The 15,736-nt window shown below is 35.0% G+C and overlaps 1 protein-coding gene across 1 annotated transcript in view; it reads right to left on the bottom strand.

Annotated features, from left to right (window-relative positions):
• The window catches only part of SPATA17 (spermatogenesis associated 17), a 98,396-nt gene that overhangs the window by 36,868 nt on the left and 45,792 nt on the right, over positions 1–15,736 (bottom strand). The window contains exons 7-8 of the mRNA XM_083348782.1: positions 7,794–7,988; positions 483–631 (exon numbers count right to left, since the gene is read on the bottom strand). Of these exons, the coding sequence (XP_083204908.1) occupies positions 483–631; positions 7,794–7,988 (344 nt within the window). The remainder of the gene's footprint in view (positions 1–482; positions 632–7,793; positions 7,989–15,736) is intronic.

Raw genomic sequence — 15,736 nt, forward strand, 5'->3', positions numbered from 1 at the left:
TAAATGAATAATTGCTCAATTTCCAATCCTGATCAGTGTCCCACCAACAATTTTCTTAAATATTACCTGTTAATGTGCACTCTTATTATAATATAAATAATATACATACTGTGTGATGAGAGTATGGGCTTATACTGAAAGCTGGTAAGTACTTCACTCTGGATGGAGTTGTTGACAGAGTAATTTTTCAGGAATATTTAACTTATTTGAAGATGCTTAATGCTGTAAAATATTTTTTCAACTGAAGTAACTATATATATTTTTAATTTATACACATATATATGAGCTATCTAGGGCCTGTAGAATGGGCCACATGCAATCAATCAATCAGTCAAATTACTACAGAATAATAATCAAACCAATGAATCAATCTGTTTAGAAAAGTCACATTTAAAAAGATTTTGTCCCCATTTATTCTAAATAAACTGAACAAGCTTAAAGCACCAGTATATTAAATAAAACAGAAAAGATAGGTCACATACACTTCATCGTTTATACGGTTTCGCCATTCTTCTTGTTTTTGTTTTTCTTGAGCAAGTTTGAGTGAAGAACTTGAGGCTGCCACCCGCACAGATGGTTCCAAGGGTTTGAAGCGTTGGTGCAGTACGTCAACAGTATCACGGAAGGGTCCCTGAGAGTTTCAAATGAAATATTTATTTTTGCCTTCTTTTATTTTGGAGAAGCTTAGATTGTATACAGAGAAGAAATGATGTTTGCAATTAATAACTTCGTTTGAGAATCCAACATCTCTAAAGGCTAAAATTAGACTAGCCATGAATGATTAACCTTATAGATGCTGATAATTTCTAGAAAAAGAATCATGATATTGTCTTAAAATAAAAACAATAATGACTGTTTGCAGTTTGAAGCTTACATGTGTTTTTTTGGTTTTTATTGTGCCACAATTTGGGTTTTTTTCAGATGCAAATAATATAAAAACATAGATACTGTATATTTTACAATACTAGAGAGAATGGATAAACATGTGTCAACTGTTTGTAATTCTTTGTGCGACCAGCTCACTTAAATTGCAAAGTTCAGCATAATTCTAGAGATATCAAGTCAGAATAGCTTAGAAGATTTTTTTAAAACTAATAACTGAAAGTTAAATATAATTCCCCACTAAATTCTTGCTTTATCTACTTAAAAAAACAAACCTTTTCTAAATCAGAAACATTCTATGGTATATGTGTAAAAATGTTTTGTTTAAACAGATTTTTTAATGTTAAAAAATTAATAATTCTCAGTATTTTTAAAAAGGGTGCATTACAATTTCTATTATATTAACCCTGACAAAAATTACTATATTTAACAATTATAAAGTTGATTTTTCAATTATCTTAAAAAATAGGCTTATTATATTTTTACCTACAACTTTTGATAAAACCTACATTTAATATTTAATACAAATAAGCCATTATCTGTGCACTGAGTTATGGTAGAACTTTTTATATTCTAATAAGCAACATGTCTTTTATATATAAGACCTCATTCCCGGAAATTTCAAATGAAGTGGAAAAACTGTATGGAGACCATAAAATTTAAGGGTAAACGTGGATAAACAATTGTTTTTTCTACATAAGAAAACAACCCATATCACTAGTTGGCTGGCACAGAGAACAGCTCTCTAGCCTACCTTTTTTATATACACATGACAATGTTCAATATGTATGCATACTGTAATTGCATTGGTTTGTAGTTATCAATGGTGTGAACATATGAGGTTTATAAACTAATCCCTATACTGAAGTTTTCTGAAAAAAGACAATGTTGTTAGGCCTTGTAAAAATTCTTTGCATTACCTCTTGCCTTTAGGTAATTGTGAGTATAAATTCACCAAGACTATCATTAGCACTATAACTTGATACCATTTACAGTCAGCTGTGACTTTGCTGAGCCACTAATTACAGCCTCTTTCCTTTTTTAAAACTGTTGTTCAACTTGTGAAGTAAGGAAGCAAATTCCCCTCCTTCCAAAGGAAGTGAAGGCAAAATCCTAATCATGCCTCTTCTTCTGAAGGATCTCTTTAAATAGGTTATCACTAACAAGTCACAGCTGGAGTTACTGCAAGAACTGAGTGAAGACTGCAGGGCTAATAAAAAGAAATGATTCACGCCTCATTTATGTTCACTTATGTTTTACATTAATAGAAACCAATAATAGGAACCAGTTACCATAAAAGTCATGGACCATAAATAACACAAATGGCAAATAAGTATCATCTAGTACTTTTCACAGCTGGACAAGAGGATTGCTATATTTGAAAGTTGTTAATGGATTTTTACTGGAACTTTATTTTTTAAAGGCACAAACAGCATTCAGATTCCATTGACGATGTCAATAACTATAGTAGTTGTGAATTGTGCAAGATTTCTTCTGCACCCCCAATTAATTTATTTCTATTTCAGAACTTTTAAATGATTGCAAAAGAAATTTAAGAGATGGGAGGAGGATGGACGGTTCAGAAATGTGAAATATAAATGAATATGTCACATGGGCATGGATAAACAAGTTAGTGACAAAAAATAATAAACATTATTTATTAAAATTGTTTGGAAAATTTGCATGTAAGAACAATAAGTAAAAAGAGAATTAATTCTGACCTTATCTGACTGTACTGTATTGAATACAAAACGAGAAACATATTACAAAAGAAAAGAGGCTTTCGGGGTTTTTTTCGTTTTTGTAGTTCAAAACCATCCAATTCTTCTTATGTGACATTTCAGAATAAATAGTACAATTCAGCACAGAAGCAAAGTTGGCATGGAATGGAGTGGCAATTCACAATCCATACAGTAATATTAAAGTTGGATGGATAAAGACTGCACTTTACAATATCCTAATAGAGACATGACTGAAAACCCCACTGAAATTACATATATTTATAACACATATCTGGCAAAATATTCCTATACAAAATTCTATTTTTATAAATCATTTTGATAGTTGCCTGTTGGCACTCACATTATTCAGTATAGATTGACTGTTAGCTGACAATTATGAATTTAGCTGGCAATTATGAACATATTGCTTGTTTAACATTAGCAATGGCATACTGAAAAGGGGACCTGGCTTAATCCTAAATTTCCCAGTACTGGAACTGTAATCCGTGGAGATGAATCATTGGATTATCCAGCCTAGTTGGAATATACTGATACTGGCCCTCTGAATGTTGAAGTATAAATATGTCACTACTTTCTCCCTTGTATCTTTTAACTGAAAATGCCAAGGGCTGAATCTGTGGCCATTATCTCAGAATTCATGGCTAGAGGCCAGATGAGGAAAACACATCCTACAATTGTTTTCACTGAAATGTGTTGAGGTCATTAACTCTGGTATACCATGGTTCTTATTTTTCCCTGAATCCCATCTATATTAAAAATTAGATTTGGCAAATACTGGAATTCATAATGCCACTTTTGTGGCCTTGACAAACTCAATAAAGCAGAGAAGAATTCGGTGAAAGAGTATGAGAGATAACAATGAATAATGTTTTAGAAGTGCAGTGAGGGAAGACGTATATGGTTCAACATTAAGAATACTAAGGCAAGAATGTGTCTTTTCTCCTTCATTGTTTAATGTAGAATGAATGGTTGTCATGATGTATAAAGAATGCTAGTGATGATGTTAAACATTTCTCTGTTGGGGACATGTTCATGTGCTTTTTACATAGTGGATGCCATATTGAGAGCTGAGAATCAAACTGATTTGCAGCAAATGTCTGATAGTGTATGATTCAGTATGGACATGAAAATTATTGTATCAAAACCACGTGTTTGATAATAAAAACGGGTACATAATTTCAAAGTATATAAAATAGTGAAAAACAAGAGAAAGTCCATGAATTGAATATAGTAGTTCTTGGCTTACAACAATTGGGACAGTATCACGTAGTGATGGTAATCCTGACAATCCTGGTTGCCATTCTAACCCCAGGACCATGTGGGTTGTTAAGCAGGAAGAGGTCCTGGCAAGGGGAAGGGGGGCATGGAAGCCACAAATGTGCTGTGGTTGGGTGCCAGAGCAAAAGGGGAAATGGGGCTACAGGTGGGCCAGCATAGGCTATGGGAGGATTTGAGGGAGTAGATGGGCAGGCTAGGTAGGTGAGGAGAGTACTGTGGGTGCATGGGCATCATTAAGTGCAGGAGACTGGTGGGATGTTATGGAGTATAGTCTATAGTGGTGTATACTCTATAGTGGTGTATACTCTATAGTGGTGGCTTCTCAGAAGAAAAACCATTGGAAGTGACTTACAGGAGCAACTTGTGACCTTCACTGTCAGCTTCCCATTGGTTTTATTTGTAGGAAATTGGCAGGGAAAGTCACAAATGGTGACCATGTGACCGTGGGACACTGCAACCACTGTGACATCAATTCTAGCAGTCCTAGTTACCATTGTTAAATGAGGATCTCACTTTCAATTTCCTGCTGGCTTTTCCATTGCCTTTGCTTGTGGGAACCTGGCAGAATATGTTGGAAGTTGTGATCAAGTGACTGCAATCTGCTGCCACATCATAATCATGAGCCAGGCCCCAAGTGCCCAGATCACAATGACATAATTGAGAGGATGTGTCAATGGCCAGAACCCTGAGGACCAGTCATAAGTCCCTCTTATTCAGTGCCATGACAAGTTTGAACAGTGACTACAACAGTAGCCATAAGCTGAGGACCACCTGTATAAACATAATGTTATAATTGTGTCATTGAGGCAATCAAGGCATGTTTAGTTTTACAAACAGTTTAACAAAATTTTGCTGCACTTAAGGAAACTGAATCACATTGGTTTGACAAGAGTAACTGTACTTAAAATAAATCAGAATTGTCTGAGTACTTCAATATATAGGGAAATTACTATCACATTAGAAACATGTGGGCCCAGTAGAAGTACTTAAGAATTTACATAGATCAAACTACTTCCACAGGGCCAAAGTAGCAATATGTTTCTAACTGAATTCCAAAAAGAGTTGTGTGCCTCAGACAAATATAATTTTAGTGCTGGGATTATGTTGTGCTCCTCTAGAAAAGTAACTGCATTGTACTGCTGGCCACTGATTTGTATACATTTTAAACTACAAAATTTTGATATGCCTTGGGTTTAATAAAGTTAAGAAAAACCACATCTAAGTTCTTAAATGTTTAAATTTGCTCTACTGTCTGATTATTTAATATTTAGGAATGCAATTGTTTATGAATATGGCATCCTGAATTACTCATGTTGGTCACAAGAGAGTTGATATACAAATTGAATAGCATGGAACTCAACATGCATCTCTGGAACCGCCATTTGCTTGAAATGGTATAGGGTTTCCTGCCTGAGCAGGGGGTTGGACTAGATGACCTCCAAGGTCCCTTCCAACATCACCATCACCATCATCATCATCATCATCATCATCATCATCATTATTATTATTATTATTATTATTATTATTATTATTATTATTATTATTATTCTAGGATAATTGTTTGAGATCAGATTTCTTTGGTATTGTGGCCTAGTGACTTTGCATATGATAGCAAATCTTGATTTTAGAGTTCTCATGGAATTTCCACTCGCGGGAAACTATCTATTGCAGTGTTTCTGAGTTTGCCCCAGAGCTTTGTTCTGGAAAGAAGAAGATTAAATTTATACTGGAATTTGATAAATAGAGTATATAATATAGAACCTAGCTTGGATGGAGGCTTTTCAGTCAGAGCTTGCAAAATAAGAACATTATCAAAATTGAGATTCTAGCTCTGAAATCCACCCACTCATCTGCCAGTGTTCAGATAAATACATATATACAGACCTGATAAATATAGAATAAAGGATGGATGACCAGCACTGTGTAAGGCAACAGTTTGTAATTGTGTTTATTTCTGAATTAAAAGTCATACTTCAGACAGAACATACCTATCAGCAGTATAAATATTGTCTGTATAAATTAAATGCCCCGTTTCCTTAAGTGAGATCTAAAGACGAGTTAACATTTATTCCTTAAAAATTTGAAAGAAATGCAGCTCATACTTTTAACACTCTCCTTGAGCACTTTTTTGCTATCATAACACACGGTGGCTAATATGGAAAATACAGTTAATGTCAAATACTGCTGTCACAAAATACTAAGCCACAAGCATGCTTAGTAATTATAAATCCCCATTTTAGCATCACCCAGCCATTTTCAGAACAGTACATTCTGCTGGATTTTCTTTCCCAGCTGTTTCATCAGCTCAGGCCAATGTCCTTTCTCAAAAATATACCTCTAAACTGTCTTGTCTACGGATTTAGCCGTGTGACTCCCATTAACATCAATAAGAGTCACACAGTTAAATCTACGCACAGCACTTTGAAAATTTACTCCACAGCATACATCCCAGGGCACTGAAAGGATTAAAGTATTATACCGCAAATTCCCCCTTCAAGATACCAGAAAATAAACAAAAGTCTTCTGCTTTGTTCTAAAAGGCTTTAAGTTTCTTGGTGTCTCAACTAAGGGGGAGAAAAGATTACAAAATAGCCTAAAACAAGAGAAATATCAGATCAACACATTGTATAACAATTTGTGGTTTTACAATGGTCGATTATAATCAGGATACTCCATCCACCCTAAGGAATAGCTTAATTGATTTTAATTGACCACTGAGCAGAGCAACAAGTTTTTAGAGATTTTATACTCCTATTCTAAATACTGCCATTTTCTTTTTAACTTTTAAAATACCCATGATTCCTATATAATGTAGACTTAACAAAGTTATACCTTCCAAATGATATGTTCCTGTTGACTTTTTAAATCTCTTAAATTTATCTTTTTATCTGTGGAAAATTTAATAAAGTAAATTGACTGAAAAGATTACATTCTCAGCAAGGTAGATAAATATACCACTTTTTGTAAATCTGAGGCTGCAAATGAGGCTAGTGGAAAACCATATAAAGTGTACTAAAAATATATGCCTTTTTTAAAATTACTGAACTGATTTCAAAATGCGAAACATGCTCCACCTGAACATAGAACATATGAGCATCCTAATCTTATTAGGATAAATAGTTTCCTACATTTTAATATCCCTGCTAAGGCCCTCTGCCTTGAGGACTATTATAAAAGGGTTATGGCCATTTTAGTAAAAAGACCATCAGTTCCAAATAATTGGGGGGGAAGAAAAATGGGAAATAAATAATAACAAATTACAAAATGTTGGGCTTTCTAAATATTCTAGTCATGTAACAGCTTCCATGTCTCTATGGCACCATTTATCCCCACCCCCACCCCATTTTGGAAACCATAGTGGGGAAGAATCAAAACAAAGAATGGTGGGGCGGCGGGATCAGCAAGGGATGGAAGGGATTGGAATCCTCCACAATGAGTCTTCTTGAATTCTACCTAGCTCTTACATTAAGACTAAATATAGAAATATAACAGAGTGATCTTGATATCCTCACCATGGCAACTCTGGATGGTTAATTACTGAAAGAAGAGAAGACCCAAGAAAATCAAGATTCAGGGAGATTTGCTCATTCACAAGTAGGAGTCTTAAAAATGCGACATTCAGTACAAATAGAAATTGGGACTGAAGAAAAGGGAATAAAGGAATTCAAAACTGCATCTTCATCTGATGATGTTACCTAGTTTGGTAATGAAACGTCTGCAGGAAAACAACCAAGCTCAGAGAGCACCAAGGATCCCACAGTTCAGCCTTGAACTACATATATTCTCTTCTATAAATAATTCATTGTTCTCCGGAAGGATCACCCTACAGCAATTTTAGAAAGAATCAGCTGTTAATAGCAATGGGTGCCTAAACGTCATTAAGCATATTACCTGTGGTTTTTGTCTTCCAATTGGAGGAAGAGTTGACATCGTTTGAAAACCAAAGGAATCAGAATAAGTCTGCCATGGAAGATTCACAGCATTTTTCTCAATCTTCTTTTTGTGGCTCAAAGGTTTAGCTTTCTTTAACTGCATTTCCCACGGATCAGGTGACTTTCGATAGGGTGAATTATATATGCCTGCAATCTAAAACAGAGTATTATTTTGTTTATGTTTATTTGAATTATGCCAATGAAATCAATATAAGTTAATATTTTTAAAAAAATTGTTTGCTCTTGAATCAGAAAAGGACAAAAATAATTTTCACATCAACTACAATTCATTTCTTGAATTATTTCTTTTCATAGTTTTCAAAATTCTTTCAACAGGAAACCATTTCCAGTGGACTTTAGCCACAACATTTAAAGCTATAGTGTAGCAAAAAGATAAAAATTACATGTTATTTTTACCTTACATGATGTATACATGTAGTCATCGACTTATGACCATATTGGACCCTGGAATTTCCATCGTTAGTTATGATAGTCATAAGTCAAGGCAACCACATGACCAATTTTGTGTCATTTTTTGTGGCAGTTGTTGAGCAAACTCCACAATCTTTAAGTGAACATGGCAATCATTAAGTCATTAATTTTTGTTACTAGGTTATTAATTTTGCTTTCTTGGCCAGCTACATTAATTTCACAATCCATTCTTCTGCTGTAGGAGTTCGCATATCTTTCCACCTATGTGCATATGTAAGTCTTGCTGCTATTATATATAAGAACAAAGTCACATGTTTCTTCTCAGTTTCGTATCCATCTTGTTTATCCATTCGTTAAGCAAACATTACACTCAATAAGCAAATCACTGTATTCCTATGGTGTGTGTGTGTGTCATAACTATGAATAGTCACTAAGTGACCAGTTGTAAGTCAAGAACTACCTGTATTCCATCACAGAGTATGAAGTCTTAAAGGAAGTCAAATTATTTGTCCATCTAGCTCAGTATTATCTATTATGATAGTTTTATGCTCTAAATTTTCCCATTATTTTCCCATTATTTTTGCATTCTATTCTTTATGATAGGGCAAGATAGAGAAGCTGAAGGAGAAACTGACATGGATTCCTGCTCCATATCCGTTGTGTGTTGGCATAAACATTACATGTCATTCAAAGTGCTGCTATCATTCCTTATTACAGAAACTAAGGAAGACTGGTAAATGTGACTTAAGGTACCAATAATTTTAACCAGAGAAAAGAGCTAAGAACTTCTGCACTGAAAACAGGTTGTGTATCACACTGTTATATCTCTTCTGTGATTCACTAACACTGTAGAATAAATCATTTCTTCAGACAGGTTTGTTTCCATTGCTGATTTTGGTAACTAGGAATGCCTGAAAAACTTCCAATTTACTGACAGGATTCTAAAAATAACCACTAGTTGTAAAGGCTATCCTATATCACCTGCTTTTTAAATCTGGGATTGTAGAGGTCAGCAAGACTAGTCTATTTTTATCTATTTTATCTATTTCAGGGGATAGGGAAGGTCTAAATGACATCTCGTAGCCTGTCATTTTGATAAAAAAACCAGCAATACATTTTGAATAATAAATACAATCCACAGAATCTTATACATAATACCTTTTTTACTCATGTAATTTCAAATACAGAACACAAGAATTCTTATACCTGTCTTCAAAGAGTATGTGCTCCTAATAATTATGTCTGTCATTTCCTGGCTTACACATTTTTAGGTGACAAAAATAGAATTCTACATTGCATTTCAAAAGTCATTATAAAATAATTTATATATCCACTATCATGACTTGGCTATCCTTTTCATAATAATCCATATTAATTAATTTACCCTTTTACCATTAGCAAAACTGAATTTATGTTTCTGTGAAATTATTCACAGGAACATTGAAGAATCTCTTTTTGGTTTATTTACCCATTGTTCACATTCCATCTTTGTATGGATTAGCTAAGCAACAGTTTGATTTGTTTGGCCTGGGCTAAGTGCAACCCATCAAGCTGGTTTATTTAACAAGCCAGAATTTTCTATAGTTGAACATGTAAATCGGCCTATATGAAGATTAAGTAGGAACGAGGGCTGGCTCTTAATGGATCACTTTATCTACAAGGCCATTTTGTTTCCTATTCCTATTCTTTCTAATTAAAATTATAGCTTATCTACAACCAGCACCACCGTCACCTGCTACAATAAAGTCCCAAGTAGCGCAGGAAGAACATGACACTTTTTTCCCCCTGTATCCATGTCTTCCCAAGCATTTCTCACAAGAGCCCCTGTCAAACCTAGCTTTCCAAGACATCATTTTTAGGAATAATTTTCTGAAGTGACAAACACTATAGGGAAATCTGTGCTAACGGTTAAAAAACCTGCAACTGAGTTATTTGCAGTACTGTCATGCTAACTTCCAACTCAATAAGACCAAAGAAATCTCTGGGGAAGACTCTGCTAATAGCTTCTCACTGACCTCCTTGAAGCACAGTCTTCTGCTGAATAGCGCACAGTGGTGAATACGGCAAATGAGGTGTGAAAGCTCTGTTGGTATTCCCTCCTCACTTAAAAAAAACAACCCCTATGATTCTGACTCACTAGAAAAAGAAACATGGAGCTACACAAACTATTTCTAGTTTTCTGCCCTAGAATTCTCTCTTCACCCATGCATGATCCATAAGCATTATTAATTTTACCAGATCCTGAGCTTATGAGCAAATGTATCATTTGTTCTTCAGCCATCCTTAGCATTACATTAATATTTTGAATCATTTTAATGTTTCATTTTGCTTTCTTCATATAATTTTAATTGTGGTAATGAGAATGGCACGCAAATAAAAAAGAAAGGATTTGCTGGAAAGAATCAGGTTAAATGGATATAACGTGTAAGATTTTCACTCCTCTGTTTTTTTTCCCAAACTGAGTAGATAATTTGTAAGGATCCAAGTTCCTAATTTCCCTTTGATGATAATAAAGAATTATGATATTTGCATTTATACATAAGGATTATTAACATTGTTTAAAAAAAGAATGCTGTATCAGGAAGAATATGTTTTTAGCTGATGGTTACCCAGAATACAGAAATATACTACAAGCAGAATTACCAGTTCTCCAATGTTCTGCTAATTGGCAGAGTCTAGAGAGCTTTTGAGTATGCAATCAATTGATTCAGGGACAAAAATACGTCCACATACATAAAAACTTTAGCTACTGTAAATTCTAACAGGTGCTTAACAACAGCTTTAAAATACATTTTAAAAAGTATTCGTAGAAGCCTTTCTTCCTGAAAACATAGCAATTAATTAACTGCTGACAGAACACCAAAGTAGCCAATTCAGACTGAACAGATCATACTTGTATTATATGTGGAAGGAACTAAGCAATTAAAAGACTTTTTTATACAGACCTAATCTACTGTAACTAGTCTGGGATAATAGGACATTAACCTATAAGGCTTAACCATGTTATAGTTTGTCTAACTATGGTTTGTTTATCTAAATTTATCCAAGAAAAGTTTTGTGTTTATTTTCCAGCTCAACTGTTTTAAAAATGGAACATTGCAATAGTTTGCTGATCATTTATGTGCTTTAACCACAAACTATTTATGTTTGAATCTAAAAGCTTCTTTGTGCAAGGTAAGTCACCTACCAGAAAACAAGGGTAAGAAGCAAAAACAGATAGCAAAATGAAACTACTCTACAGACTAATCTGCTCTTACTGATATTTTTATTTCCATCTTAGTTTGTTTGACAAGAACCTGTTCCCACCTCCCTAAGCCTCACAAATCATAAAGCCTAACTTCTCTTCTCCTATTTAGAGGAAAGGGAGATTTAAAGGGATCACAACAGTTATAATAGCATCTCAGCTTGAAGACATGTACAAAACACCACTTCACTCCCTATGGGATACCTTGACTTTTTCATCCCCAGAACTGGAGATAAATACCTTGCAAAGTGGAATTTTTATTTCTTTTGCAAAGAATATCTCCTGAAAGTTATTTTCCTTATTTTTTTTTGGTCATTCCAAGTCATAACTGCAAGATCAAACAGTGACTACAGATAGGTATTTCTAGTTGTCCTTCTCATACAATCATTTTAGTCATTAGGATCATAAGATTTACATACTGTATACAGTATATGTATACGCTAGACCACAGGTCTGCAACCCTTGGCTCCACTCTTCAGTCAAACCCTGTTCTGCACATGTGCGCATGTACGTGCATGTGCACACATTTTTTGCGGCTCCCAGTTTTTCCTTTTGTGAGGGAACCGGTTCCGAGTGGCTCTTTCACTGTTTCAGGTTGCTGACCCCTGCGCTAGACATACCTGGCTCCCTTATCTGTTCTTCATTTGAATTAATCTCCAGTTCCTTTATCAGCTTTATCGCTCTTCTTTGCACATTTTCTAGGTTTTCAGCATCTTTTTTGCATCATGGTAATCAGAACTGTACACAATATTCCAAGTGTGGCCTCACTAGTACAGTGTAAAGCAGGATTATCACTTTTTGTGATCTTGATGCTATCCCTCTGTTGATGCAGCCCATGACTGCATTGGCTTTTTTTGGCAGCTGCAGCACATTGCATACTTAAGTGGTGGTCCACAAGGACACCTATATGTTTTTTCACAGTTAATACTGTTGAGCCGGGTACCACCTATTTTGTACCTCTGCATTTGATTTTTCCTGCCTAAATGTAAGACCTTACTTTTCTCACCACTGTATTGCATCTTGTTGGATAGAACCCAATGCCCAGATCCTTCTGGATCCTGAGCCTATCTTCCAAAGTATTATTCCCCCAGCTTGATGTCATCTGAACGTTTGATGTGTTTCCTATCCCTTCTAGATAATTTATGAAGATATTGAACCCATGCTGGCTCTACTAATCACCTTGTTCATTCATGAGTGCTTTGTAGGTTCTCACAAATCTTCCTCTTGATTATCTTTTCCAGGATTTTACCGTATATTGATTTTAAGCTGATTAGCCTATAATTCATTGGATCCATGTATATTTATTTATTTATTTTTATTACATATATCACATAATAATGTTAAAAAGTTTATAATCTTGTGTGGCTGCATTAGTAGCTGCCCAGGGCCATATGTGACCAGTGGGCCTGTGGTGGAATTCTAAAGTTTGAGATCCAAGTAGTGAATCAGGTTTCACTGATATCTAAATGACTGTGGAGACCTGCATATGGAAGTCTAGGAAAATATGTTTGCAACACTTAATATTCCATCATCTAGTGTAGAAGAAGATGAATATCTTAAAGAAATATCACCATTCAACAGGCCCACTCAAGAGAAGAGATGCCAGCTCATTGCTAGGAGCGCTCCTTAAGTTGCCAAAAAGAGGGAAGGGAAAAATAACATTTGAGGAAAAGATCAAATTGATTTCCTATGATGATTGAACAGTGCTTCAGATTCAAATGCAACATGTTTCAGAATGCATGCAACACCTATCTGTAACTTCTTAAACAAAATGTGTGCTTTCATGGGACCACACTGCAGCTGTAGAAGGCAATCCCATAATCCTGGGGAAAAAATAAAAGTGGCCAGCATGACATCACACTGGAGTGCAGAGTGTGCAGTGAAACACAAAGCACTGTTATTTCTTACTTGAGTGGTACCTATTTATCTAGTCGCATTTGCATGCTTTCAAACTGCTAGGTTGGCAGGAGCTGGGATGAATAATGGGAGCTCAGCCCATCATGTGACACTTGGGTCTCAAACTTAGGCTATCAGCTTTCCGGCTGACAAGCCCAGAATCTTAACCGCTGAGCCATTGTATCTCTCCAGCTGTAAAGAAATTTAAAATATTGCTCTTCTAAAGATAATAGCACAACAAAAGTTTAATACGTCAGAAGTTATTCCTCTGGATTCAAGTCAAGTAGGACTTGAACCAAACCAAACAATAAAATCCTGTAAGTAACTTCAGTCTATATGTTAGTAAGAATCACTACACCTGGGATCTGTAACAAAGTTTGATGCCATCAAATTGGACCCAGCTCCTAGTGACTATATGGATAAAAACCTTCCATGACAGCAATCCACAAGTTTTTCAGGTATATTTCAGTGATCCTCCATTTATGTTCAAAGTATGTGAGTTTTGGCTTGCTAATCATTGTTTCAAAAGAACAATCTTTTTTTTCTTGCAATCCATGGTTCTATTATTGATTTTTCAAAATCCTTAATTCAAATTCAAATGTTCTTGCTTTCACTTTTATCCCAATACCCAGGTTCATAGCTCTATACTACCACTGAGAAAACCATGGCTTTAACTATTCTGATCCTTGTTGTCATAGAAATATCCTTCACCCTTATCTAAATTTGTCACTGCCTTTCTCCCTTGGATTAATCTCCTCTTTACTTCTCTAGCATGCTATCTTTATCTATTATTGAGTCTCAGAAAACAAAACAGTATACCACCTTCACTCCTTCATTGCCAAATGCAAATTCCCTAAGCATGCTGGTTAACATTCCTTTAGTTTTCTTAATAATGATTAAGCCATATTTTTCACTATCTGTTTTTGCTTTCCTAAGAACAGTTCCTGAGGTGTTCCTTTCACCAAGTAAGTGAAAATCTATAGTATAAATCTTTACTTTCAGTTAAAATATTGTGATCTGCATATTTTCAATTCTTAATGTTTGACCTCCATTTCCGAGCCCACTTGTCACCACTATGCTCATATTCATTGTAGATTTGAACAAACAGGGTAACATTAATATTTATCTCATTCTCTTTCTTATTCTGCATCCTCCTATTTGTTCAAATCAACCTCTACACTACAGTATCTTCCTTTTCATTATAATGGGACGTGGTGCTTAACTATGGTTTACATTTAAAAAAAAACCCCTCTGCATGATATTGATCATATTGAAGAATTGAAGCTAAAAAGCTACCAAAGCCTTTATGACAATGATTGAAAAAAATGTGCATACATTACACCTATATATTTTTTTTACTTAGTATATATTAACAATATATTTATTTATTTTATTTTAATCCCATTTATATCCCGCCCTTCTCCGAAGACTCAGGGCGGCTTACAATCTAAGAAGCACAAATCAATTGTGCTTAGCAATATGAGAAAATAAAAAAACAGATTTGAGGAGAGGAACATAAATGCAAAAGAATAGAGAGATTCAAATGAAATATTTCTTAGAAATGGAAATGCTGAATCAACACTGACCAATGAACTTCATCATAATTATCAGGACATACTTTTGCCAAGGGATTTATAAAAATCCCACTCAGCAAATAATTGCCTTGCTGTTAGGAGATAGTCAAGAGTGTTAACATACTGTCACAGACCAGAATTTAGACAGATATTCAACATTCAATTACTCTTGTCAAGTACAGGAAAAAAAGTGTGATAGTTTTTCAGCCACTACAATTATGCCTCCACAAAAATTCCACTGAAAATTCTGCTAATCTCCAGCTAGAAAGGTGGGTTACAGCTGGGAGATATGATAGGAGAATCATCAAAGATGGGAGAGGTCCTTATGTTAGCAGATCATGTCCATCTGACCAGAAGAAGATCAGAAGAAAGGAGACCAGCATATTGGCAGTCTGAGTGATCACTGATTAAGTGAAAATAGAGAGAAAGGGATATAGTTGAGGCCTGTTAAAAGAAACTCCCATGACAAGCAAGAAAATCATTAACATAGGGATGACATATTCTAGAGCTATATGAATTTTAATATAATTTTTAACTTTATCAGTATTTAAATGTAATGATAAACAAAATTAACAGTACATCTGAATATAAAAATGGAGAGACATCAGATTTTTTTCCAGTCAATATCTAAGCAATCTGTTCAGCTCGGGAGAAGACACGAGGCTGGTTCCAGCCTGCTTCTTTGAGGGAGGGTATTTTCCCCACCTCCCTGAAGGAGGCAGTGGTGAGACCCCTTCTCAAGAAGCCTTCCCTGGA

Source organism: Vipera ursinii (genome assembly GCF_947247035.1).
Source record: "Vipera ursinii genome assembly, chromosome: 1".
Classification (NCBI taxonomy): domain Eukaryota; kingdom Metazoa; phylum Chordata; class Lepidosauria; order Squamata; family Viperidae; genus Vipera; species Vipera ursinii.